The sequence below is a fragment of the Quercus lobata genome, chromosome 12 (genome assembly GCF_001633185.2).
Source record: "Quercus lobata isolate SW786 chromosome 12, ValleyOak3.0 Primary Assembly, whole genome shotgun sequence".
Lineage (NCBI taxonomy): Eukaryota > Viridiplantae > Streptophyta > Magnoliopsida > Fagales > Fagaceae > Quercus > Quercus lobata.
Genome location: NC_044915.1, coordinates 31,461,658 through 31,487,337, shown reverse-complemented (window position 1 = coordinate 31,487,337; position 25,680 = coordinate 31,461,658). Strand labels below are relative to the sequence as shown.

At 32.4% G+C, this 25,680-nt stretch overlaps 2 protein-coding genes across 4 annotated transcripts; one reads left to right on the top strand and one right to left on the bottom strand.

Moving 5' to 3' along the window:
* The first annotated feature begins 1,711 nt into the window (after positions 1 to 1,711).
* Positions 1,712 to 11,886, top strand: LOC115970029 (coiled-coil domain-containing protein 93). Of its 3 annotated transcripts, none has more exons than XM_031089687.1 (10): positions 1,712 to 2,029; positions 2,147 to 2,303; positions 3,189 to 3,322; positions 4,860 to 5,049; positions 5,972 to 6,051; positions 7,450 to 7,489; positions 7,607 to 7,714; positions 9,762 to 9,842; positions 10,513 to 10,635; positions 11,563 to 11,886. In XM_031089687.1, the coding sequence occupies exons 1-10, from the start codon at positions 1,818 to 1,820 to the stop codon at positions 11,608 to 11,610; spliced, it is 1,173 nt and encodes a 390-aa protein (XP_030945547.1). In that variant the 5' UTR covers positions 1,712 to 1,817; the 3' UTR covers positions 11,611 to 11,886. The 3 variants fall into 3 exon arrangements, with proteins under 3 accessions (XP_030945547.1, XP_030945548.1, XP_030945549.1); XM_031089688.1 differs by having other exon boundaries at positions 1,715 to 2,029; positions 3,189 to 3,302; positions 4,870 to 5,049; XM_031089689.1 differs by having other exon boundaries at positions 1,943 to 2,033.
* An 8,186-nt stretch (positions 11,887 to 20,072) lies between these two features.
* On the bottom strand, positions 20,073 to 22,645 carry LOC115969973 (gibberellin 3-beta-dioxygenase 1-like). The gene is made up of 2 exons (XM_031089615.1): positions 22,119 to 22,645; positions 20,073 to 20,789 (listed from the first exon to the last, which is right to left on the bottom strand). Exons 1-2 carry the CDS (start codon positions 22,592 to 22,594, stop codon positions 20,204 to 20,206), a joined length of 1,062 nt encoding a protein of 353 aa, XP_030945475.1. The 5' UTR covers positions 22,595 to 22,645; the 3' UTR covers positions 20,073 to 20,203.
* Between the last annotated feature and the right edge of the window lie 3,035 nt (positions 22,646 to 25,680).

Below are 25,680 nucleotides of genomic sequence, written 5' to 3'. Positions count from 1 at the left end.
TGGATAGCATGACCAATATTAAAAAGGAATCAAACATCAAGGGTCAAAATAAAAATAATCCCAAATGTTAAGGTCCAAAAATGTATTTTAGTCTAAAATCTTCATATCTTGGGAAGACAAACTTTTTAGATTGACATAATCTGTCCCAAAACTTCCAATCCAGAAATTTCCCATCTGATTTGCTTGAAATCTAGCAAAAATTCTTGCTTGCAACATTCAGTTTAGGGCATATCTTCTTTGTTAGCTAGTAGGAAGACATGATAAATGATAGAATGGATTGAGCTAGGCGGTTTATTAGATTACTGCCCATTGAAGGATGCTTTTTCTCCCATCTAAATCCATTCAACTTAGATCCTATCTTCTTCTAAAAAAAAAAAAAAAAAAAAATTAGATTCTATCTTACCTTTAACAAATTGCAAGTCTTGGATTTTTGTGTCTGGTTAAGCGCCCTAAAGAATTGGTGCTCTAGTAATTGGAATTTCCAAAACATGGCTCAAAAAGTTCTAGGCCCAATAGACCCTTGCAATCACAAAAGTGCTAGCCTACTTATATCTTTGTTAAAAGTCCGGATACCAAAATTCTACCTTTTATCTTTGACACCTGTCCTAAATGTACTAGTTGTTTATATCCTTTTCTTTTCTTTGTTTAGCTCTTACCAGGAGTTAGTTTGTCTTCTTTCTCCAATGGATAAGCCAGTAAACTAGTGAGAGAATAAGAGAAATGAGTGTGATAGCAGTGCCAATATTTGCATACCTTACTCCAAAGAATGGACGAGTCTTTTTATAGGTGTATGAGTGATTGGTTCTGGTGGGAAAATCCTTCACCCGCGAGTTTCCAGTTGCTTGTCCTCTAAATTCATCTAAGGAGATATGTGTCAGCCAGCCGCGGTAGAACTCCCAGTCAGTATACATGCGGATGGAACGTTACTCAGTGACATTAAATATGATGGTTTAGGATATAAATGTTGATGTAAAAAGAGAGTTTGAGGAAACGACTTTTAAGAATGACTGCTATAACTTATCAATTGGAAGAAGGGACTCACTAATTAGTGGTCGAATGATTGCATAGTTTAGTTTTTGATCCAAGGCTTAAATTGACTTCCCATAATTGATTTCACAACCCATCTACCTAAATACTATTTAAAATCAACATCGATCTTTTTAGAGTTTTAATTCTTGCACCCAAACCTTTGGAATTTAAATTATTCCTTATAACTTCTTGAGATTTTTATATCCACCAATTGACCATTGGAACTAATTTCTGTTAGCTTTAGCTGTTATGGACCAAAAAAAAAAAAAAAATCATGTGACTATCATATATTTAGTGGGGCGGACATGATTTTTTTTTTTTGTTAATAAGAGTTTAATATAAATATAAAAGGCTCAAGAGTTATAGAAATATTGGACTAAAAACAAAAAAAAGTTATAAAAAAAAAAGGGTAGATTGTTACACTTCCAAAGTTTTGGGGTGTTTGAATTTACACCTTAAAGTTTCAAAATTTAGAATTTTCTTTCCTAAAATTTGGGTTATTAGATTTTATATCCTAACATTTCAAAATTTAAATTTTACCCCTTAAAGTTTAAAGGTGTTTAGATATTACACCCTTAAATTCAGAAGTTTAAGAATATAAAATCTAAACAACTCTAAACTCTAGAGGGCATTGTTTGCAATTTACTCTTAAAAAAAAAAAAAACTCATTTATCCGATTGACGCACATACCCAAGGAGCGTGTTAGCATTTTGGCATTTAAAAAAACTTAAAACGGTTGGCAAAGTCAAAACCCGCTCTCGCTCACGAGTAACTGTAAAACAACCGACATGGCCGAGTTCCAGTCCGAGTCAACGAGTTCTCTTGATCCGATTTTGGATCTTCTCCTCTCAGTCGGTTATGCCGACGCCCGAAAAACCGATATCTCGGCCTCCAAAAGGCTCTCCGGCGGCCTCGCCTGGTGCGTGGCCGCCGTCAACTCCGATGGTCCCCGGTTCGACGAAGTTCCCGACGACGAAACCCTAACACAACAGGAGGAAATGCAAGTATCTCTCTCTCTCTCTCTCTCTCTAAGAAACACCGTTTACGATATGATCGCAATGAATGAATAATCAAGTTTTAATTCTCTTCGTCGTTGATATTGATGTTGATGTTACAGTGAAATTGGGAAGCAGGGGATTGAGGAATCTTTGAGATCGATGGGATGCCCACACTCTCTTGAAGCTTATCAAATTGAAACCCTAGACTGCAATGCCATTTTCCCTGTTGTACAATGGCTTGTTTATCGGATTCGTCTCAGCCTCAGTGATGATGAGGTAACTTTTTCATCAGTACAATTGACTTTGACTAATGCATGTATACAACATTGCAATTGGAGTATAAAGTGGGAACACTCAAGGCTGGCTTATTTCGCTTATTTGCATATCGTGAGACAAAAAGTTTAAAGCTAGCTTATTTCAAAAATGATAGAATTTTAATTATTTGAAATAAAGTTGAGATAAAAAGTAATTTCGGACCCACAAATGGTATATAAAATAAGCAAAAAGCTAGCTTTTATAATCAAATGCCAAACACACTAGAGTGAATAAGGGTAAAGGGAAGGTGGATCTTATCTGGGTGTGACCATAGACATAGTAGTCCCTATTGGGGAGGAACCAATGCTTGAGGGACACTGAGACCAAAAATAAATTTAAATGAATTGAAAACTTAATCTTGAAACCTTAGTTTTTCTAGGATGTTGTGGGTGTTTGATTTTTTTTTTTTTTTTTTGGTTAAAATTTTTTTAGTTGGAAAAAGAAAAATTTTAATTTAACATTATGCTAGTTTTAATATTAGGAAGCATAGGTTACTTACAATGGACATTCCATTGAAGAGGAGGAACATACTTTCAATGAAACTGAGGGAGGAATTGAACAATGCAGGAACATTGATTGAGATGTTGATTGGAATTTGGGGGAATTGGTGGCGGAGATGTTCTATATTGTATACGTAAAAGAACTAGTTCTGGTTGAGGTTCATGTAATAAGTTTTTTGTTTTTAGTTTTCTGAATATTTTCCGAGCATGATGTCTTGGCTTTCCTGTTGAAGTGATATATTTCAGGGGCATTATTTTTAAACAATAGATTTTGTGGTGGTTGGATTGATTTGAAGACCTCTGGTCATTTTAACTTTTCTTATATTCTTTATTTGCTATGCTCCAGAATCAACAAGAGCTCAACGTTATGAACCAACTCAAACTTTTACGAGAAAGAATAGATAAGGAGGGTGCTAGTATTGCCGTGCAGAAATTGATATCACTCATGGAGTCATTAAAGGTGTGCCGTCTTTCTGTTCAGTGAGTGTATTCAGAGGTCTTACTCAAATGTGAACTCTATTTATGTCTGCATCTTGATTCATGTGATTTATTAAATTTTCCATTTACACACCTGGAAGAAGCCATCACAGGGATTGTGCTCCATGATGCAGTTTCTGCCACAAACTGCAGAGAAGCCTGATACCCAATTCCCTATCAGTCATCAGACTGTTCTCTCTCTTGATATTGGGGAATGCTTTTCTAGGTGGAGTTAGCTCTGAGGGCTCCATGTCAATGTTTATAGGTTCTCCTATATGTAACATACTAAGAATCACCAAAAGTTTCATCATGGTTAAAACAGAATGCCGGATCTTATTTCTTGATGTCAGATTGAACATTAGAAAATCACTAACATATTTGGTGACTGAGATTGTGATTGATCTGTCTTAAGCTTGAATTTAATTGAAGAACCATGAGGTGCCTTTCAATGATTTACCCCTTTTAGTGCATCTATGTTCTATATTATATACATGTTTGTCTGTGTTTATGTATGTACATACATATTATATATATATATATATTTATTATTTATGTGTGTATAAATGTATATGTTTACTTTCATTGATGAGGGAGAGTCGCTTAAGATGGTTTGGTCATGTGCAAAGGAGAGCGACTAATGCATCAGTAAGAAAGAGGAAGTTTATCTAAGTTGAGGGAATGAAAAAAGGTAGAGAAAGAGACCAAAACTCACATTAGTAAAAGTAATAAAAAATGACATGTCAATTAAGGGAGTATCAGAGAATATGACTCTAGATAGAGTAGAATGGAGGCAAAGGATACATATGACTGACCCTAACTGATATGTTGAGTATCCATAGATGACCCCAAAATTTTGGGACTAAAGCTTTGTGTGTTGTTGTTGTTGTATATGTACATGTTTAAGTATTCAAGATTTGGAAAGAATTTTTTAAACACATTACTGGCTGATTCCCATGAGATTTGAGAGTTTCAATGAGTTCAGCTAGAAATTAGAGTCTTGATGACTGCTGTATGGTCAAGTCTTTCTTTACTGTTTGCCACCAAAATAATATCTTTACTAACATTATAGATTATGTCTTTTGTTTTTGTTTTGTGTAACATGTTTAAATTGGAATAAAGTAATCTCTATTCTAGGAAACATGGATACTTCAAATTAGCAGTTGTTTCCATATTTGATACATATACTCTTGGATACCATGAGATACTTCTTTAACTTTTTTTCTTTTTTCTTTTAAACAAAAATTCTCTCCATCTCTATCACTCAATTTCCCTTAATGAAACAAATAATTTCTTTTAATATTTTTTGTTTTTCTTTTAAACTAAAAATTATCATAATATGCACGTAAAACATTAATTATGTATCAGTTCAGTAAAGCATCCATTATGGGACAGAACTTGCATGTACTAGTTTGTTGTATCAATTTCCTTGTCAGTTGACAAGAGAGATTCTATTCTATGTGTAATCTTACTTTGTATCCTTATTTGTTAATCTTGCCTCATTTATGCATTTCATTTAGCTGTCTATGCTAATTATTGGAAGGTTTGTTCAGCATCTGGAAAGGCAAGAATCTGAATTCCAGCTTAATTGTAATGTAACACGGTTGGAGCTGCAAGCTGAGGTTATTGAATTGGAGGGAAGAATAGCAAGTGGCTGTGATAGCAAGAGTCTCTCTCATAGTCTAAATCAGTCTTTTATTGAACCACTGGAGAAACTGAATTCAGCAAAAAGGGTAAAAAAATTTAGTTAAGAAATCTCATCTTTTTATTCGTTTAAATTTCCTTTTGTGGCCAAAGAAAGTTAAGGCACAAGTTCAGGTATAATATGCTTTTTAGACAATTTAATTAATTGATCAAAGCTGGTTCATTTCCTTTCCTAGAAGTATGCATTATTCTTATCTCATCCACATCTTAATAGTATTTCTTATCTCATCCACATCTTAGCTTTGAAATATTGGATGGAATTAGACCCTCAATCTCTATTTGTAAGGCTCACTACCCAGCACATGAGTGACTTTGTTAGCCTCTCTAGGAACCCAAATGAAAAGAGCACTCACCGAGATCGCTCGCCATGCTTTTGATATCATCTAAAATTGCTCCAGACTGTCAAGATGTACCTGCAGCCGGTCTTTTAATGGCATCAATACACAACTTGGAATCACTTTCAATCTCTACCATCAGTAGTTTCTCTTGATCACTTGTAGTGCCCATCGAATACTTTCTGCTTCAGCCGCTTCTGTAAGCACAACTGTGGTCATTGTTGTTAAAGGATGTACTACTCTTCCATTGCAGTCTCAAAACAACAGTGCTAGATATGCCTTATCCAAACCAACAGCAGCATCTAAACTTAAAAATAAATTAACTATCCATTTCATGATGCTACAACTGAGGAATTATTTCTCTCTTTGGATCCAAGTGTATTTAGTAAAGTAGGGTTTTCTCATATAAAAAGACTGCCTCTTCAATTTTGACATATCAAGCTTATCATCTAGAATTTGTTTATTTATTCTTTTGTTCCTTCTATAATTCACTCTCTTGTTTCATATATTTGCCTTCTCTTTTGTGAGAAAATCACCTTGATTTTAATTATCCCTGGCATAAAAAATCATCAATTAATAATAAGCTTAAATAATATATGGTTTATGCTTCTTGTAGGAACTTGCAGCTAGATATAGGGCAATTGTGGCAGTAAAACGGCAACTTGATGATGTGCCATCCCAATCAGAACTCATCCAGTATGTTGTTATTTTTGTTGTTCCTGACTTTCATTTCACTTTTCTTATTGACATTTTATTACTCCTTAAAATTTAATTGTTTCTGTTGCATTGAAATGGTTTCATACTTACATGGAGTTTGATAATTACAAGAATTAGTTTCAATTCAATGGTACTGTAAGTCTTATTGAACTTAAGGACCTTTTACTTACAGAGGTTTTAGTGTTTTACAGAGCAGAAGCTCTCACTATCCTACTACTCCCTTCTAAGTTATTGGTCTTCTCAAATTGGATTTCAGTGCCATTATTTGGACAATTATCAGAATAATTAGTTGAAAATAATCCTAATACATTTCTTTTCCCATAATATTTTTCAGATTAGATAATAGAGCTTTCATTAATAGAGTGCCACATAAGATTTACAACAGCTTAAAATGTTACAGGTTCAGTTAGTATCCATTTTCTGTCATGATAGGTTTTTTGAAAAGTTGGGGAGCTAATGGCATCAATGAAGTTGGCAGATATCAGTAATAATTTGAAATAAGATTCAAAGAGGCATGTCTTTGTACAAAACCATTTGGAATTGTTCATGCTTCTAGTAAATTGTTGTGAATAAAAATTTGGTAGTTGGTTTCTCCGTTTATATGAAGTTGATATTTCTATCTTAAAAAAAAAATCACATTATTATATTCCTATCTTTTCCTTTTGTTTTGTTACTTCCATTGTGAAAGTCTTTAAAATTTTGAGCAGGTCTTGATTTTATCGTCTAGGAACAACTATAAAGTTGTTTCTTCATTTTGGTCTTTCTTTATCCATTGTGACTTGTTGTTTTTGTTTCTTTAAGCCAAACGTTACAAAGTCATCTAATTCAATTTTCCCTTGTTTTCACCTCATTGGGGACCCACTTTATCATGAATATGTCTGTTTCTCATTCTATTTTTTCTTGTGCCACCACTCATCTATGTTACCATCCTCATTTTGGTTGCACTCGTTTTTGGGCCATGCTCTTATGAATCTAAGTTCTTCAAATGCTGCAAATGCACTTATCTATATCAGAATTTATGATTTGCCCCTTTTCTATGTACATTTGGATTAGAAGTTTTTATTTTTCCTGAAAGTTGGCAAAAGTGCAGTTGTACCTAGAAAAGTAAAGCTTTAAAATCTGTGCATAAACAAGTAAAGCTCATAAGCTAATGGAAAAAGGCTAAAAGCTAGCCCAACTGCACGTCAGTCTCTCATACCTTTTTCTTTAGTAAGTAATACAATTTTAATAGAATAGAGGAGATATCTCATGTACACAATATGTGTACGCAAGAATCTCCTGTTTTCAGTTGCTCATACCTTATGGATGGTAAACACAAGATTTCAAAAGTAATCACTTTTGAATGTTCTGCTTACTTTCTTTATAAATATGTTGCAGGTATGAACGTCGATTTTCTGAACTGTATGTCCATATCCAGGTTTAACAATGGTCTTTGCAGTCGATTGGAATGCCTTTTTTCCCCCAAGCCTGCATTAGTTTGTATGTTTTCTTTAGCTCTTATATAAATTTATGCTAGGGTTTTGCTACTGTGCAGGAAAAACTTCGACAAACTCGTAAATGTTATGGTACCTATAATGCTCTTTTGGAGATAAAGGAACTGATGCTAAAAGAAACATCCTTGTTGAATTCAATAAGTTCACAGGTACAGTCAAACAAGACAGGAATATATTCTATATTCTAGAATATGCTCTCTCTCTCTCACAATTTTGGTGCAGGAACTGAATCAAATGGTTGCTTTAAACTTGTTTTTATTCACAACAATTTACTAGAAGCATAGGGGATATAATCATGTTAATCATGTTAATTAAACTTGTTTTAGGAGAGTAGAAAATTAATATAGTAGTTTGTACATTCCCGAAATAAGGTTGGGATAATCCATTAAGAAAAAATATTAGGAACACATGGATAAATTGATTCAAAAATATTAAGAAAAAACACTTTTATTGGAGGAGACTTGACTAATCATGTTGGAAAAAATGGTGGGGGGGTTTTGAAAGAATTCATGGGTCTTACCAAGATCAGTTGCAAACACACTTTTTAGTTGGTGGATTTGGTTGGGAAAGCACTCATCTTGCATTTGGAATGTTGTTTCATTGTGTTTAATGTGGTGTATTTGGAGGAAGCATAATCGGTGGACTTTTGAAGACATGGAAAGTTCTGGGGATCAGTTGCTTACTTCTTTTTGTGGTTCTCTTTTTGATTGGTCTAGGACTTGGGGACTCACGTCTAGTGATTCTCTCTCCTTTGTTCCTTAGCTCTCTCCTTTGTAATTAATTTCCTCTTTGTTATTTTGTTTCCCTCTTTTTGTAATCTTTGGTCTGCCTTATGCCCTTTTGCATAAAGTAGCTTTTTGAATATAATTCTTTCTTACTTATCAAAAAAAAAAAAAGGAGATGGAGTAAGGAACAATTCAGGGGATGCTATTCTAGAGTTTGCGATATGTGATTTCATATTATAAAACTCTTGGTTAAAGAAGAGGAACTCACACTTAATTACTTTTAAAAGTAGGACAAATGTTAGCCAATTAGATTTCATTCTTACTCAAAAAGTTTATATTAGATGTAAAGATTGTAAGGTGATACCAAGAGAAAGTGTATCTACTCAACATAGGTCAGTGATACTGGCTATTTGTATTAGAAGAAGGAAAAAATGATATAATAGACAGAGAAACCCAAAAATTAGGTGGTGGGGTTTGAAGGTAGAAACAAAAAGCGTTCAAAAATGAAATGATCAAAGAAGGCAACTGAGATCCAGATGAAGATGTAGATAAGCTGTGGAATGAAATGACTGGTTGTATTAAAAGAGTTGCCAAGGAAGTACCTGGAGAAAATAAAGGATGTGGGTGACTGACTAAGGAGATCTGTACTGCATTTAAAAGTATATATAGATGCATGGTTTGCATAATTCACTCCACATCATCTCCCCCCCCCCCCCCCCTTACCCCACCTCCAAAAAAAAAAATCCATTCTACGAAGGGAACAAGATTTGGACATTATTTTTTAAATTTACATTTTGAGTGGTGGAGCCTGGAGGGGAGATTTAAATACCAGATGTTTATGTTTGAAACACCAAGAAATGCCACATTTAACCTAAAGGTCATTGATGAACAAGATTTGGACATACTGTTATCTAATTTACATAATTTGAGATATAGTTAAGACTACATTGACTTACCAGTTACCACCAACCTTAATTATATTTAAGCAGTTTCTGATATCTTGATTTGATGTTTAGTGCAACTAACTATAAGACTTAAAATGATTGACCACCACCTTGGACTGTAAAAGCTCCCTAAATTTCAGGCCCATGCATTTAGATTGAAATCTAGGCTGGGTTACAAACTGAAGATACTTATAGTAGTAGTATGCTGTCCAAGAAATTGAAAAAAGTGGTCTATGCCACATTTGTGCACAGGTTATTAGTTTTAAGTGCTGCTTCCTGGGTTAGAAGAAAACTGAAATGTGTTTTGTGAATAAACTTGCAACATTCTAACATACATGTGATGTTAATATACAAGGTTGGACATACAAAAATCTTCCATATATAGTCAAATAATATGACTATCTAGAATGTCCTGAACTGTAGTGTAAAGCATGCTGCTGTTTTCAGTAATTTAATAATGTTGCAAGAGTTACAGCCCTTTCTGTGCTAGCATAATTCTCATCTACTGTCTCCTCAACTTTCTACAGTTCCAAGATGCCATTACTAGCACTGCCGGTCGCATGAAACTGATTGATTCCATGGAGGGAATTGTGAAGAGCAGTCAGCAGGTGATTGTAATTTCCCCCCTCTTCAATTATGAACTTCAAAGATGAAAGAAGGTTTGATAGCTTCTTGGGCAGCTCTCAGAACTTCTTGCTTTCAATATAATTAATAGATAAGTCTTCAAATATCCAGAATATCATTGTCATTATATTTTCTGTTTGAGATGCTTAGGAAACAACCTGACAGTGCTTCATAGGTCCCTATACTTGTTATGAAGAAGAATTTACTTCCTCCAGAATGAGATGCATATGTGGTTGGATTTGAAGATCATTGCGTTTTATTTATTTATTTTTTATATAAATAAAAATAAAAATGAACTTATTGCTGTTTCCGGAGAGGTTGTATTTTCCTCCTTTTTCTGAAGTCCAAATTTTGCAACACTCTTCAACTTCCGTTACATGAGTGGACATTGTATATCAATTATCAACTAGCAATAAGTTTTTTTTTTTGGGGTGAGAAAAGTCTTTCTATCTACGATCAGTTGGTCAAATAATATCCATTGGCAAAATGGGGGGTTGGGGAGGATATCCATTGGGCCTTTGCTTTAGACCAATGTGATCTTCATAAAAAATCGAATAATGTGAATATAGGAATGAATATCAAACTTGTTTTGGTACTTTTCTATGGAATTGCTTTCAATCATTTGGAGTTCTGACTAGTGTGTCCATTTTATAGAAACTAGACAAGGTGCAACTTGGGCTTCTGGAGGAGCAGAAGGTTTGTGATGCTCTCAAACAGAGATATGCTGTAGCAGTTGCAGAGCAAAGACACTGCTACAGTCTCTTAAAAGCTTTTCAGGTAAGCAGTGTAATAGTAATGATACAGCAATTAGACGTTATTTTGATAGATTGTAAAATATAAAAAAAACTTTTGTTTTGTTTTTTGTTTGGTTCTCTCTCTACTGTTTCAACATCTTCTAGAGTGACCTTTATCACCACACGGCTTTCTTGCCATTTTTTTGAAAATCTTATTTTTATAAAAAAGGACTGTATGGTTGACCAGAAGGTTTCTTCATATACCATGTGCCATAAATTTCAACTAATTTTTTTGGTGAATTGACCTATACCAATACTTCATTTTCTCTGGGTTAGATATCAATATTTATGTACTTTTAGTGTATGTTTGGCAAAAATTGTTTTTGCCAGCTTATTTTACTATTTAGCTTATTTTTGCTATTATTTATGAATCCCACTGTACTTTTTTGTACTATTTATGGGTTTTACTATATGATTTCAGCTAACTTTTACCTTTATTTACAGTATTTTCAGCAAAAAGTTTTTAGTTTCAGCAAAATAAGCGGATCCCAAACAGACCCTTAGTCATTTTTTCACCTAGGTCCGTTTGGATAGAGCTGAAAACTGAAAACTGAAAAATACTGTAGCAAAATAATTTTTAAATGTGTGAATAGTATTGTGGGACCTATTTTTAATGAATTTTTTTTTGAAAAGTGATGTTTGTGAGTCCATAAACAGTATATGAATACTGTTCAAGGGAGAAAAGTCAAAAGTTCCGGCTTTTTAAAAAAAAAAAAAAAAAGTTACAAAAACGCAAATGTGCGTCTTTGCGCTTTCCAATCGCACTCTTAGTCACTACTCGGTTCAGTACTTTTAGATACAATACTGTTAGTCTTTTGTTTGGTTGTTCAACTCCAAGCCCAATTGCTTGTAGTAGCTCTGAGATTGCAGATTTTACTTGCAATTTTTAATTGAATCTTTCAATTTCCAGGAGGAATGTGCATTGAATGAGAAACTTCGGTGCCAAACTTCTGTATAGAAACGTTACTGTCAGGGGTCCGTGTGCTTTTAACTTGAGTGCTTTACCTGTTGGAGCAAGAAAGAAAAGAGAGCAACTGATAAGTATTGGGAAGCACTCGAAATTTGGGGCCGTTTGATAACGTTGTTCTAGTAACGTTATTTGTATTTTTTGAAATATATGTGATTAAAAAAGTATGTGAAAATACGTGTAATATTGTTTAAAAACTGAAGAGTGTTGCTTAAAATAACATACCAAACGATCCCAAAATCATTTTTATTTGGGTTTTTAAATGTTCGCTGTATGGCTCTTTAGTGTTATTTTCATCTCTTAAGTTGTGGCTATAGTATCGATTAATATGTGTATAACTTTACTGCTTGAAATAAATCAAAATACAAAAGAAACTTATATTAGCAATTTATTATTATTATTATTATATATAAACTAATATTTCTATCAAATGTCAATTGCCAAAATATAAAATTGCCTTAAGACAAGCAACCTTCATTGTTGAAAAATAAGGGTACATTTGGTACGCCGTAATAACTCCTGTAATAGAATAGTTATTCATGTGTAATAGCAATTCGGTCATTTGGTTACATCTTTATTACATGGATTAGTTATTACATTGGAATAACTATTCTTTAAATTGAAGAATAGCTATTCCTCTTTAAAATTGATGTAATGGCTATTCCTTAGTATATATAATAAGTTTTAAAATTAATATATTTCCAAAAATATAAAGTTTCTTTATACATCATCTTTTACAAGTTTTCCATATGTAACAATCAAACTTATGAATAGTAATAGTTATTCCATTACAATGTCTTCTATTCCCAGCAATAAAGATTATTATTCCTAATGTAATTTACATTCAATGTACCAAACGTACTCTAAATAAAAATTACAACATATATTTGATGACTCCATTATCAATAGAGGATAAAACTTGAGGCCTTTTATATTGATTATAAATCTAACTTGATTAGAATTCAAAATTCTTCATGAGTCTTTCTCCATTTCAAGGACAAAAACATTTTCGATTATATCTACTAGTTCAATTCTCATGCGATAGTGTTTCTTTACTTAGCTCTACTTTCAATTGTTTTTACTTACTGAATTTTGGGCCTTTTCATGCTTGTGTATTATGGGAATTTTGTTTTCAATATTATTATTATTAGGCAAAAATGCAAAACTGACCCTTTAACTTTCAGTCTTTTTCATTTCAGTCCTCTAACATTCAATTTTGTCATTTCAGTCCTCTAACTTCCAATTGTTGTCAATTTGGTACTCCGTTAAACTCCAGTTATGTCCTGCCATTAATTGAGCCAAAATGACGTCGTTTTGGTTTTTTGTTTAATAAATTTCTGAATTTAAAGAAAATTAAAAAAAAAACTGATATAAAAAAAAAAAAAATTTAATGGCAAGTGAGAGCGATCTTTGCAACAAGATTTCTTGACGCTGTCTCTCAACAGCTGTCATCTCAACGCAGCAACAAGAGATCATCAACAAGAAGAAGAGTATCAGATGAGTTCCCCGTCTCCGCCTCCCACTCCCATTCGCCACTGCAACAAGCGTTGTCGCCACCTGGTGTTCTTTGCCATGAGTTCAACAACGACGTCGTCGATGGCTCCTACTCCTGCTCGGCCGTGTGCGAAACTTGTTTGCATCAGAGGGAAACGCCTTTTAATGAGTTCCACCATTCTTTGTTTTGATGGCAAGTGAATGATTTGGGTGTCCTCGGTTTTTTTTTTTTATATCAGTTTTTTTAATTTTAATTTTTTTAAAGAGCCAACTCAATTAACGACAGAACATAACTGGAGTTTAACGAAGTACCAAATTGACAACAATTGAAAGTTAGATGACTGAAATGACAAAACTGAAAGTTAGAGGACTGAAATGAAAAAAACTGAAAGTTAGAGGATCAGTTTTGCATTTTTGCCTTATTATTATCTCTTTTCTATATATTAAGAGGATTCAAAAAGTTAGTTATTACTTTTTTGACTTACAAAAATACTCCTAACTAATAAAAAATGAGGTTAAAATCATAAATCAACAAAAATTAATAAAAAAAAAAAAAGTGAAAAAGTAAAAGCTCTCCACAATCTCCACCTTCTCCTAAAAAAAGCCATCCCACCTTCTATCAAAAAAAAAACCTACCCCACCTAAAAAAAAACCCATCCACAGTTTCCTATTAAAAATAACTGCCCCATATCACATCAAAAAAAAAAAAAAAAAAAACTCATAAATCAATTGCAACTTCATGAATAAAAAAAGAATTCTTCTTTCAATTGTTCCTCTCTTTCCCTTTATAACGTTGAGGTCTCTTAAACTGCAAATCCACAATATTCCTTCAGTTTCTTCTTTATTCTTTCTTTTTCATATACTAAATTCTTCTCAATAGTCAAGCATTTTCCTATCAAAATTGGTAAGCCTCTAAACAAAAATTATATTATACTTTCTCAACTACATATATTTTGAATGGATAATTCTATGATTTTTGTAAAAAATTTGGTTATAAATATAAAATTATGAGGCTAGTTATTATTATTATTATTATTTGGTAATTGGGATAGGAAATTTAAATCTTGTACATCTCCATTGAAACATCAGGAAATATAAGTTGAGGTACAAGCTCTTAGCATTTTAATATATATAGTTTTTAATTTGGTTTTTGAGCTCTTTTCATGTAAATGTGTAGTGGTGATAGCTTGAGGCCTAAAATGCAAATATTAGTCAATTTTAATCATAATTTTTCCAATACTTGAAGATTGTCACATATTTGATATATAATAAAAATATAATACTTTATTTACATATACTTTATGCAAACTCCTTTTACACTAGTTCCATAGCCATCATTCATTTTTCATTCAATTGATTTTAGACTTATATTATGTGAGACATCATAGGATGTTAGATGTTTATATAATTTTGAATTAAAGGAAGTACTTAGATAGTATAAGTTAGGGTGTTTGATGGTTTATTTATTTATTTATAATAATTAAGCTAGGTTGTAAGATGTTGAAACTAATTTGACGCTTAGACATTAATTTACATAGACATCTTAATTAGAGGGTTAGATGTTAATATTAATTTGATATTTTGTTTCATTATATGGTTTTATCATAAAGGATGACAAGAGATATAACCTCTTCAATGAAATGCACACACTGAAAAGGATTATTGGAATATCTAAGTAAGAGTTATAGTAATGATGTGGGATGTATTAATATCAAGTCAAATAGTAAACTTATTTGTGTAGATTTGGTGCTCATTAATGAGAAGGTAAGTTGTGAAGAAATAATGAAATTTATTTTAGGTCTTCAAATGCAATTGAACTTTCTTTTTCTTAAGGCGTAAATGTACTTTTAGTCCCTACATTTTAGCTTTTTTCCATTTTGGTCCCTATATTTTAATTTTACCGCTTTTAGTTCCTAAACCAATTAACGGGTGTTATTTTTGTCCTTTCCATCAGTCAATCGACGAAAATATCTGAGGTGGCTAATGGAGGAATTAAAATATTATAAAAATGCCACATCAGCATCTAATTTTTTTTAAAAAATAATTTATCAATTTTAACTAAAAAAAAAAAAAAAACAGAATTAATAACAATAAAATACATAAATTTATATCTAATTCATTTTGAACAAGAACACACAAAAACATGATCACAGATTTAAACATCAACACAAGAAGAACAAGAACACACAAGAACATACAAGAACATGATCACAATTTAAACATCAACACAAGAACATAAGAGCACAAACCCAGAACCAAACACAAACTCAAATTTAAAAACACAAAGAACACAATAACAAACTAAATCTTTCCTCTACCCATTCAATCTCTCTGCCCATTTTGTCTCTCTGATTTCTCTTTCATCTGCTCCAAACCTAGACCACCCATGGCTAGAGAACCATCCCAAAATCAAAACAACCATCCCAAAATCCCTACCCTAGCTCAACAGAGAGAGAAAAAGGGCAAAGAAGATTGAGGACGTGAAAGAGAGGGAGGGAAGATCAAGAGAGAGAGAGAGAGAGAGAGCCAACGAGTAGATGCCAGAGAGGGTTTGGGTGGTGGATCGATTTGGAGCCGCCGAGTTTTTGGCTTTCTTGGAGAATCCAAATCTAGAGAAATTGAGTTTTTGGGTTTCTTAGAGTTTTTAAGTTTCTGGGTTTGTTGGAGTAGCCGAGCTTTTAGGTTTGGAGCCGCTAAGTTTTTGGGTTTCCTGGAGAATCCTAAAATAACTCTCTCTTAGTGGAGGCAATGGGGTTGGTTAGGGTGATAAGTCAGTTTGGGTAGCGGGTGTGTTGTGTTTACTGAGATCGTGGGTGTGCTGTGTTGGTGGGGCCCACATTGGTGGTGGTGTTGTGTTGTTATGGTCCAGATCGGTGGTGGAGTTGAGTTGTTATGAATCCCAGATCAGTGGTTCTCAAACCTCTCTCTACCTCACCCTCACTCTTTTCCTCTCTCTAAGGTTGATTTGGAAGTTTTTAGCTTAGAATTTTTGTGGATTTGATCTAGGTTGGGGTTCGTGGGGTTGATTTAGTTTGTTATTGTGTTCTTTGTGTTTTTAAATTTGAGTTTGTGTTTGGTTCTGGGTTTGTGCTCTAATGTTCTTGGGTTGATGTTTAAATCTGTGATCATGTTCTTGTGTGTTCTTGTTCAAAATGAATTTGATCTAAATTTATGTATTTTATTGTTTTTAATTTTGTTTTTCCTTTTTTTATTTAGTTAAAATTGATAAATTATTATTTTTTAAATTAGATGCTGATGTGGCATTTTTTTTATAATATTTTAATTCCTCCGTCAACCACTTCAGATATTTCCGTCGGTTGACTGATAGAAATGACGAAAATAACATGCGTTAATTGGTTTAGGGACTAAAAGTAGTAAAATTAAAATATAGGGACCAAAATGGAAAAAAGCCAAAATATAGGGAATAAAAGTACATTTACGCCTTTTCTTAATTAAGTTTTGTCTTTATTTTCCCCCCTAGTTTGGTTTTAAAATTGGTACTAAGTATTTTAGGATAATATTATTCATGCAAATATTTGAAAATATTTTATTGATCATTTTAGAGATATTATACAAAAATAACAAATATATACAATTAAGTATATCAGAGTGGTAGAAAACAAGGATGCCTACACAAGTGTGAATTACTAGTATATGATTGAAGTTAACGCAACAACATTTGTGAAGTTGCTATAGATAGATAATCAACTTATTGTAAAGCAAAAGATTTAATCGGTGCCAGCTGATGGGTTGAAGTATCTTGCTAACAAAAAGTTAAAAAAAAAAAAAAAAAAAAGTTTTATTATATTTTTAATTTTTTTTTATAGTTTATATTTGCTTTTGATAAAAAGTTAGACTTACACAATGTGCATTTATAATTAATATATAATAATTTTTTCTTTACATATGATTCTATATTTAAAATTTTTTTTTAATTTTACAATTGATATTTAATACTTAAAAATATAAAATTTTAATTTACATATGATTATTAATAAAGCGTGCATCGCATAGCATAATACTAGTTGTTTATAAAATTATTAAGATAAATGAATTCAAAAATGCATTAGTTTTTATTTTTTTAAATTGATTTATCTGATTGCAAACCAATTCAATCATTTGCTAGACACTCCTTAATCAATATTAAATAATGCAACAATTTATTCCATTTTTTATTATAATGAAAGTAACATTTTGTTGTCTTGTACCATTACCACCACATGAAAGAGATTTAGACACTATAATAAGAAACAAAAGGATGTCATGTCTCCCATCAAAGGAAAAAAAAAAAGAAAAAAGAAAAGATGTCATGTGTGATGTGTCATGCAGATTCAAATGTGGACAGAACTGATGTCTTTGTAAGAATCGTTTATATTCCAACTTAGAGATAATTTTTTGTACTTATATATGAGATTTGATGCCCCTTTTTACAAGTTGAACTAAGCATACGTAACCTACAATATCTCTTCCCCATTTTCTAAGCTTAGAGGAATAGGCTGGCGCAGAGAGAGACAGAAACAGAGTGACAGAAAACCCAGTATTTGAGTGACTAATCATGGTTCAGTATCAAATTTGTCAAGATATGATTAATTCACCATGCGCGGTTGACTACAACAACCACGCAGAACTAATATCTCCTTTTAGCTGGCGTACAAGTGGTGAACCTATCCAACTACGGGCCCCTTATGAACTATGATCCTTATAATATTTTCTGTTTTTGTTTTTTCTAAATGGGTGATTAGAACGCGCTTTTCATTATTCTCTTAGGTGTATGCAGTTCTCTGTCCCACACATCAACTAATTACATGAAAGAATTTCTTAAAGACAATCTCAAAATATTAAATAGGAGTTTTGAACCTAGAACCTTGTAAAATCTCAAATCGCTAGATCAATCGCTTGAGCTAAGGGTTCTTATCATTATTATTATCATAACAATGATATAATTGTAGTTATTGTTTTTTATTATTATTATTATTATATTTTTTTTATTGTTGGCACAAAGTAAAAATGGGCACACTTTGTTTGTTTAAGCTGTTCACACTTGTTTTTATTCTAATATAATCTAACACTTGATAATTCAAACATGTTCGAAAAAGACAAAAACAAAAAAACAACTGTTGTTTGCAATATTCTACGCGTTTATCTAGTTACGTTACATCCAGCCCCTTTTTTTTGGGAAGAACATCCTCTCCCTTTCAAAATAAATTGATAATGGTGATGATTTATTTTATCATGAATTTAAAATTATATATGATATTATGTTATATAAAATTTTTATTCTAATTAACGACAAAAAAATATTAACTGATTTTAATTGATGTTACATCAAATGTCTCACCCTCTAATTTATGTAATTGAAATATCATATCCAATTGTCATATTTATTAATTTTAATTTAAAATTAACTATACAATATGCATATGATGCACAAGAAGTTTGCAAATAAAACGGAAATGGATAACTAGGCTAATATAAAAATGGAATCAATATGAAAGGTTAAAATGAAAATTTTGAAACCTAAATAGTCAAAATGAAACAACCCTAAAATTTAAGGGTTAAAAGTGTATTTTAGTCTTATTGTGGGGTACAAAACTGATAAGGCAACAATTTGATTTATCCATAATCTTTTTTTTTTTTTTTAATTTTTTAATTTTTTTTATGAGAGAAAGGGGGTAGGAGCGACCATTGTGACTCACACCCCTGGGTGTGACCATAGGGGCATCCTCCGCTAGAGAATGTTGGATTGAATCATAACTACTGTGATTTGGGATGACCACAAATCTCACCCTAACACCTCGAGAGAGCTGGTAATTAGGGGCTCCTCAGCAGGGATACCCATATTCCTCCCCAGGAACTCGCCAGGGCTCAAACAAGGGACCACAAAGCTGATTCATGGATCCCAACCATCAAGCCACCCTTCTCGGGGCAATTATCCATAATCTAATTTACTTATTCTCATACCCCAAAAAATTGCTAAGAAATATTTAGTTAAATATAACAATATAAATTTGTTTATAATAAAATTGAATTGATAATTATATGGTGTTAGTTTACTCATTTCTCAAATACCATGATATTTTTCATTAAAGCACTTTTTAAACAAATATGTATGTACACATCTATGCACATATGTATGTGTGTATATATGTATATATCTTTTATATCTTTTTAATTTATTTTCATCCATCCTTGTTTATAAATAATTTCGTCTAGTGGGGCAGGATCCAAAAAGCAAACATGTTTAGTATTTGCTTAATTAATATATAGAAACATCTTTTTCTTTTTTTCTTTTCTCAATTACAACAAGTGAAGGTGGGAGATTTTGAACCTAAGTTTTTCTATGAAAATAATTAAACAATTCCATTAAAATATAAGATTCTTGACAACAAAAATGACTACTAACATAAAGAACTAGACATATCATATTAAGGAGAAACTTTTGTCTAATGCTTCAATGCACCAGATTGGACATAATGCAAACACACGACCAATTTGGACACATGTTTGCATCATGCCGGGAGATGTAAGCCTTGACCATATAATACAACCTCCCACCATATAACTTATTTTTTGGTCTAAGCGTTTTGCACAAGTACCCAAAATCATAACACGGCAACAGAAACACAATTACAAGAATCATATTATCTTCTGCAAGTGGCACATTTACGGTCAGAATTGCATATATAGGTTCATTCATGCAAGTACTTAACCTAATTCTCATACTATTATAGAAAGTGAATTTGCACACTTATTGTACGTACAAGCTTTTTGTGCACACCACTCCTCTTATTTTGAACTACCAACTATTAAGTATTAACATATGTGATAGTTGACATCAAAATATGATACAGATGGAAGTTTTTTTTTTTTTTTTTTTTACCACAGTTTTTTCTCAAAACTTTTAACCAGAGATTGATCACTATTCGCGATGGGTGGACTTATAACAGGATAAATCATTGGTCCAGGGAGTTTTTTCAAAGTGCTGATATCCGGACTTGAAATAGGGAACTTCTAGTCAAACTTAAGACAGCCACTTTGCCATCTAACAGAACCCATAATCTCATTATTGGTGGGAAAAAAATCAATCTCCTTAAGCTCTAATAAACGAAAGTGCTTTCTCAAGATTCTGGGCCTTGATAGCAACATACTCTTTCACTGCAACAGAGCGGTAATGAGGAGCTTGAGCTGAGTTCAAAACTTTAGAGAAAGGAGAAAGAATGAAATCAATAGGAGGGCCGTAGAAGTAGGCAGTGGACAAGCGTTGCTGGGTTCCACTGACGACGACACGATGAAGAACGTTTGTAAATCGTGCATTGGTGAGGATATGGAAGAGATCACCCATGTTAACCACGAGTGCACCTTCAACTGGAGGAACTGGAAGCCATCCGACTCCGTCTTTGAAGATTTGGAGGCCGTTTGTTTGAGTTTGGTGGAGGATAGTCAAGAGGAAAGTGTCGGTGTGAGGGGCTAGACCCATGGTTTGGTTTGGTTCTGGACATGGGGGATAGGAATTTAGCTGTAAAGCTGCGCTGACACGACTAGTACTTCCAGAGTCATTGCTGGTTGAACTTAGCCAGCTTATTTCTTCATCAGAGATGTTCAAGGACTTGAAGATTAGGCGGGTTAATCGCTCCGCCAAAACCTTCATTTTCTTCTGATAATCTTCCATTACATCACTGTAATTACAAGGATCCAAGGAGAACAAACAAAAGAAAAGAAGTTAGTAATCATTGATGGTACTGTTAGAATAATGGTCAAATAAGTTTTTTTTTTTTTAATGGCTTAAACTTTCGAAATAATTGGTATTTTATTGTAATATCAGATAGTATCAATGATATGACATGTTTCGATCTCTTTGAACAAAATTGTTGGTGTGAAATATTCTTCTTCTTCTTCTCATTATTAACTTCTTACTTCTATTAAAGGGATTATTTGGAATCAATTGCAAAAAAAATGATTTTATAGTTTGTACTTGGTTGTCTCCTTCAGCTCATCCTTAGACCATCTAATCGAAGTTAGTTTGAAGATTTTGTGTCAGCGATCGCAGTTTAATTAGCTAATTAAGTTTGGGTACGTTTCAAAAAAAAGAAGAAGCTTTGTTTGTTGAATTGAGGGATTCTTTTGAAAAAAATCAAATGTTGTTTGGAAAATGGGATATAAGTTTAAAAGGAATGACGAAAGCACTATATGGTATATACGGTTTTAACCTTATTTTAAGATTGTGAACACGTTAATCAATTAAACTCTGTCTTACTGTTTGAAACTAGAGGGCAGGCCTTACTTTTTTTCTCAAAAAAAAAAAAAAAAAAAAGAGGGTAGGCCTTAGATCTAAATCTTACCCATAAATAAAGTGATTAATAATAAATAATAAATTAAGGTTACTGTATAGGGAAATGACTACTTTACAAATATTTGCGATTTCAAAACAAAGCAAATCTCTACTTTTCTTATCCAGACAAGTCAAAAAGCCTTCATAACTGTGTCTTAAATGTAAAAGAAATAAAATATTTGCTTCGCTTTGTCCCGACTCCCACGAACTAAATATATAAAATTTGCAATTAGATAAAAGCCTTCTTCTTCTTGAATTTTTAATATATAAATCAACATAGCTACAAACATTATTGATTGTCTTATTGCTTTCAGGAATAGTGTATATGATGTTAATTAATAGCCAAGTGGCTTAGTATATCGCTTGCCATGTTTTATATATGATCAGACAAATATTGCACACACTTTAACGCGCATACTTACAAACAACAAAAAAATTGAAATCATTTGCTTTTTTAGTGGTGTAAAAGTGTGTATTAAGACGTGTATAATAACTAATAAACACCATTCATGCTATAAATAGTTAAGTAAATTATATATCCATCATTTGCATAAAACTATGAGAGTTTTTAATATACCTTTATCCTTGCTAACATATATATAGTGTTATATATATATATATAAGCAGCTAAGAATTTTCTGAAATTTTCCACGTGCATGGAAGTGCATGGACTTACCAAAACCTTTCATGGTCATGGGGCCAAAGTTCCTTAACATGATCAACAGGAGAACCCATGATGGTAAAACCTTCATGCCACATATACTTGGAAAAGAATGGCGCTATTCGAGCTATGCCGTATCCGGTGGCCCCACCAGGAGACCGTAGGGCCTTCAATTTTTGTCGAGCCGACAGAGCAAAGAACCTTGCAGCCTCGGACTCTACCGCCTCTATAAGACTCAAGGGTATCCCATGGTTCTTCAATTGGAACACACCCAATGTCTCACATGCTTGGCCTATAAGCTCTGTGGCATTGGAATCCTCGAGGTCGATCACAGGCACCAACGAGTTTTCATGCTCATCGGAGCAGGCCCCAAATGATGAATCATGCCAAACATGCGAGTCAGGCACAGCTCGGAGAGAAGCAAAGTCTACGGGTTTGATATGCTGGAGATCAAGAGGGAGGTCTTCATAGGCTTCAGAGAGAGTACTCATGGTCACACTTCAATTGAAGCAAAGGGTTAGAACTTAGAACTTCAAAATTGAAGCAAAGGGTTAGAACTTTGACCTCTCTATTGTCTATGAGAACTGAGTAGATGTGTTATCTACTAGAATGAACAAATGGGAGTGTATATATAGCATAAAACTTACAATATCTTAGTTACAGAAACGTTTAGTTCTCCAATCAAATTTAAACACATAATTATACTAAATTTAATTACTTTCAAAAAAAATAATATTATTTATATTTTATCGGCCAATACGATTAGATGTTTGAATTAAATAGAGGAACCTGATGTAGTGTACAAAGGTTGGTCTATGTGTCTCTTTATTTTAAACATATATAGATATATAATAATTGATGAAATGGGATTAGGTTAAAATGATACAGTTGGGTAAGGGTGGCTGTTGGACGGACTTGTGTCTGTATGTGGTTTTGGATGGATATGAGATTGGCCGAAAATACGACAAAGGAAAAGATCAAACAAATCAAAAAGTCGTGGCATCTTAAAGACTCAAAAATCAAACAGTTTCTTTATTGCATGATGAGGGGGGGTTGGGGGGGCCTATTTTTCTTTTTACTTTTGAGGAAAATGAACATGCCCCTTGTCCACAAGTTGGAAAATTAATAGTAGGAGATAAGCTTGAGCAACCTGTTGAGGTTTGTTAATTGTTGTCTCACACTAGTTGATACATACTCTTTGTCTGTTTGACATCAGTTTATAAATTTAGTTTTTAGTTTTTTAACCTTTTATGTATAGTTTTTTAAACCTTAATTTTTCCTGCATTTTTTTATTTTTTTAAATTTTTTTAAGTTATAAATATACTTTAACATACGCTTTTAACAGAAAGTTTTCAGTAAAAAATTAGATAAATTATTTCCAAACGGACACTTTATACATATAACATTCATAATTTCATGCATGATGTCCACATTTTTATTGATGTGCACTTTTGAAACATGAAATGAATTATGTGTATAGATAATATATAATAAATAGTATGTGAGAATCAATGCCTTTTTGGAGTTTGGAACGAATACGCTTTTGATGTCTAAAAGAGCCACATGTTTAAAGGACTTAAAAGCTGTAAGATGACCTTAGTTTTTAGAAAATGACATAAAAAACTCATGTTAATTTTGTCTCAACAAGTTCGTCGAAGAGGTACAAATTTCTAAACTAAAATCTTTTTGTCAATTATATCGGTTTCTAGCGTCTATAGTTCTCATGGATTGGCCTCTAATAATTGATTGCTACGAGGAACGTCTAAGATTTTGAAAGCAACACAACAATTATTCGTGTTCTACACAATTTTTTATTTTTGTCATTTTGTTTTCAAAACGTGAACTTGATTTTCAATATTCACATAATTTCACACACGCATATATACAGTAATCGAGAATTTTGAATGGAAACGTTTTCTAATACTGCCTCCCATTCATGGTGTCATTTTTAAAGTCTTGTGAGTATTAATAAAGTAATAAATGGACAGTAGTACTATATACCAATTCAAGACGATTGTACATTTTTAAAGTCTTGTGAGTAGCATTTGGTATGGGAAAATTCACATTACTCTTGACATTTAGATTATTGAGAATGTGAAACCTTGCAATTTTTTTTTTCCCACTCTTGAAAATAGTTTTTTATTATTAGACTAAGACACCAATTAGTTTTTTATGTAGGCGGAGATTGAACCCTAGATCTCTTATTCAACCATCGAAACTTTACTAGTTGATGTCTTGCAATTTATATGCCTAGGAATGTAATTATTTTTATGTTTGGTTTAACAGAGAATTTAATAAGATTCATAGGAATATGAAATTATAATATTTGATTTATTAATAGGAATCTTAAATGAATTATTTATTTTTCTCATGCGATCATTTGTAAATCCAATATCAAATTTTTTTTTTTTAATCTTCCTCCAAGTAAATAATGACAAATAAAGTATCTAGAGTATTGTATGACCATAATAATGCAAAATCTTTTATCTAAAATTATAAAAAAATAAAAAAAATTGTCAAATGCTGAATGAGGAATTTTTTGAAGTTCTCACTTGCGTTTGATAATAGCAAATTTGAAAAATCTAAAGTTTAACCAAACAAAGCCATTAATCTAAAAACAAAAATAAAAAACAAAAAACCAAATGAAACCACCAATCCAAATCTATATTTCTAGCAACTAAACAAAACCAAGAATTGAAATACGAATAAATACATTAACAAATTTCCATGAAAATAGACCCATTTATAATTTGTTGAGCAACACACACACAACAGTAAAAGTGAATACCTAGCAACAATGGAGGGTCTTCTTCAAACCTTTTTTTTTTTTTTTTTTCACACATGAAACCTAAATAGAACTTTACTAATAAATATATCAACAAAACTGTCAACCCTATTTATATTGTTTTGGCTGGAAGAGTTAAGGACAACATTCCTAAAAATCCTAAATTAGAATCTTGTTATAAGGCTTGCCTTAATTTGATTTTTTTTTTTTTTTTTTTTTTTGAGTCGGTAAAATGGAAAAGCATGTGGGTTAGACTTAGACCAAAGAAGCCTTTTTCATTTGACCGTTTATTCTGACTAAAAACTAGGTTAGATGTTAATTGGAGGCTTGGGCTTGGAGCTTTGCAATGAGTCCAAAATTGTTTTGACCAATGACCCTCATGGAAAATATGTGAGGCTGAATTCAAAAAGGCACATGATTAGAACAGAGAAATTAAGGTCCAATTTCAAAGGAGTAAATTAAGCATGGAGACTATTCTAAGTTATCAATAATGACCCCTTTTGTCTCTTAAACGTAATTTCATTTCATTGGAGCCAATTCCATGGAATTTCAGAAAACAATCAATATTTTGTTTCCTTTCTTGGAAATTGTAAGTCCAAATTCAATATATAAATTGCAATTACAAAGAGTAGTTGAATACAAGTACAGCGAGCGTTAGGTTCATTGTACCATTATACTACATTTATATTGTGTAGGCGTGTAGCTCACGTTCAACGTATATGAAAGGTCTCCCTCAAAAAAAAAAAAAAAAAAAAAAAAAAAAAAAAAAAAAAAAAAGCGTATATGAAAAGT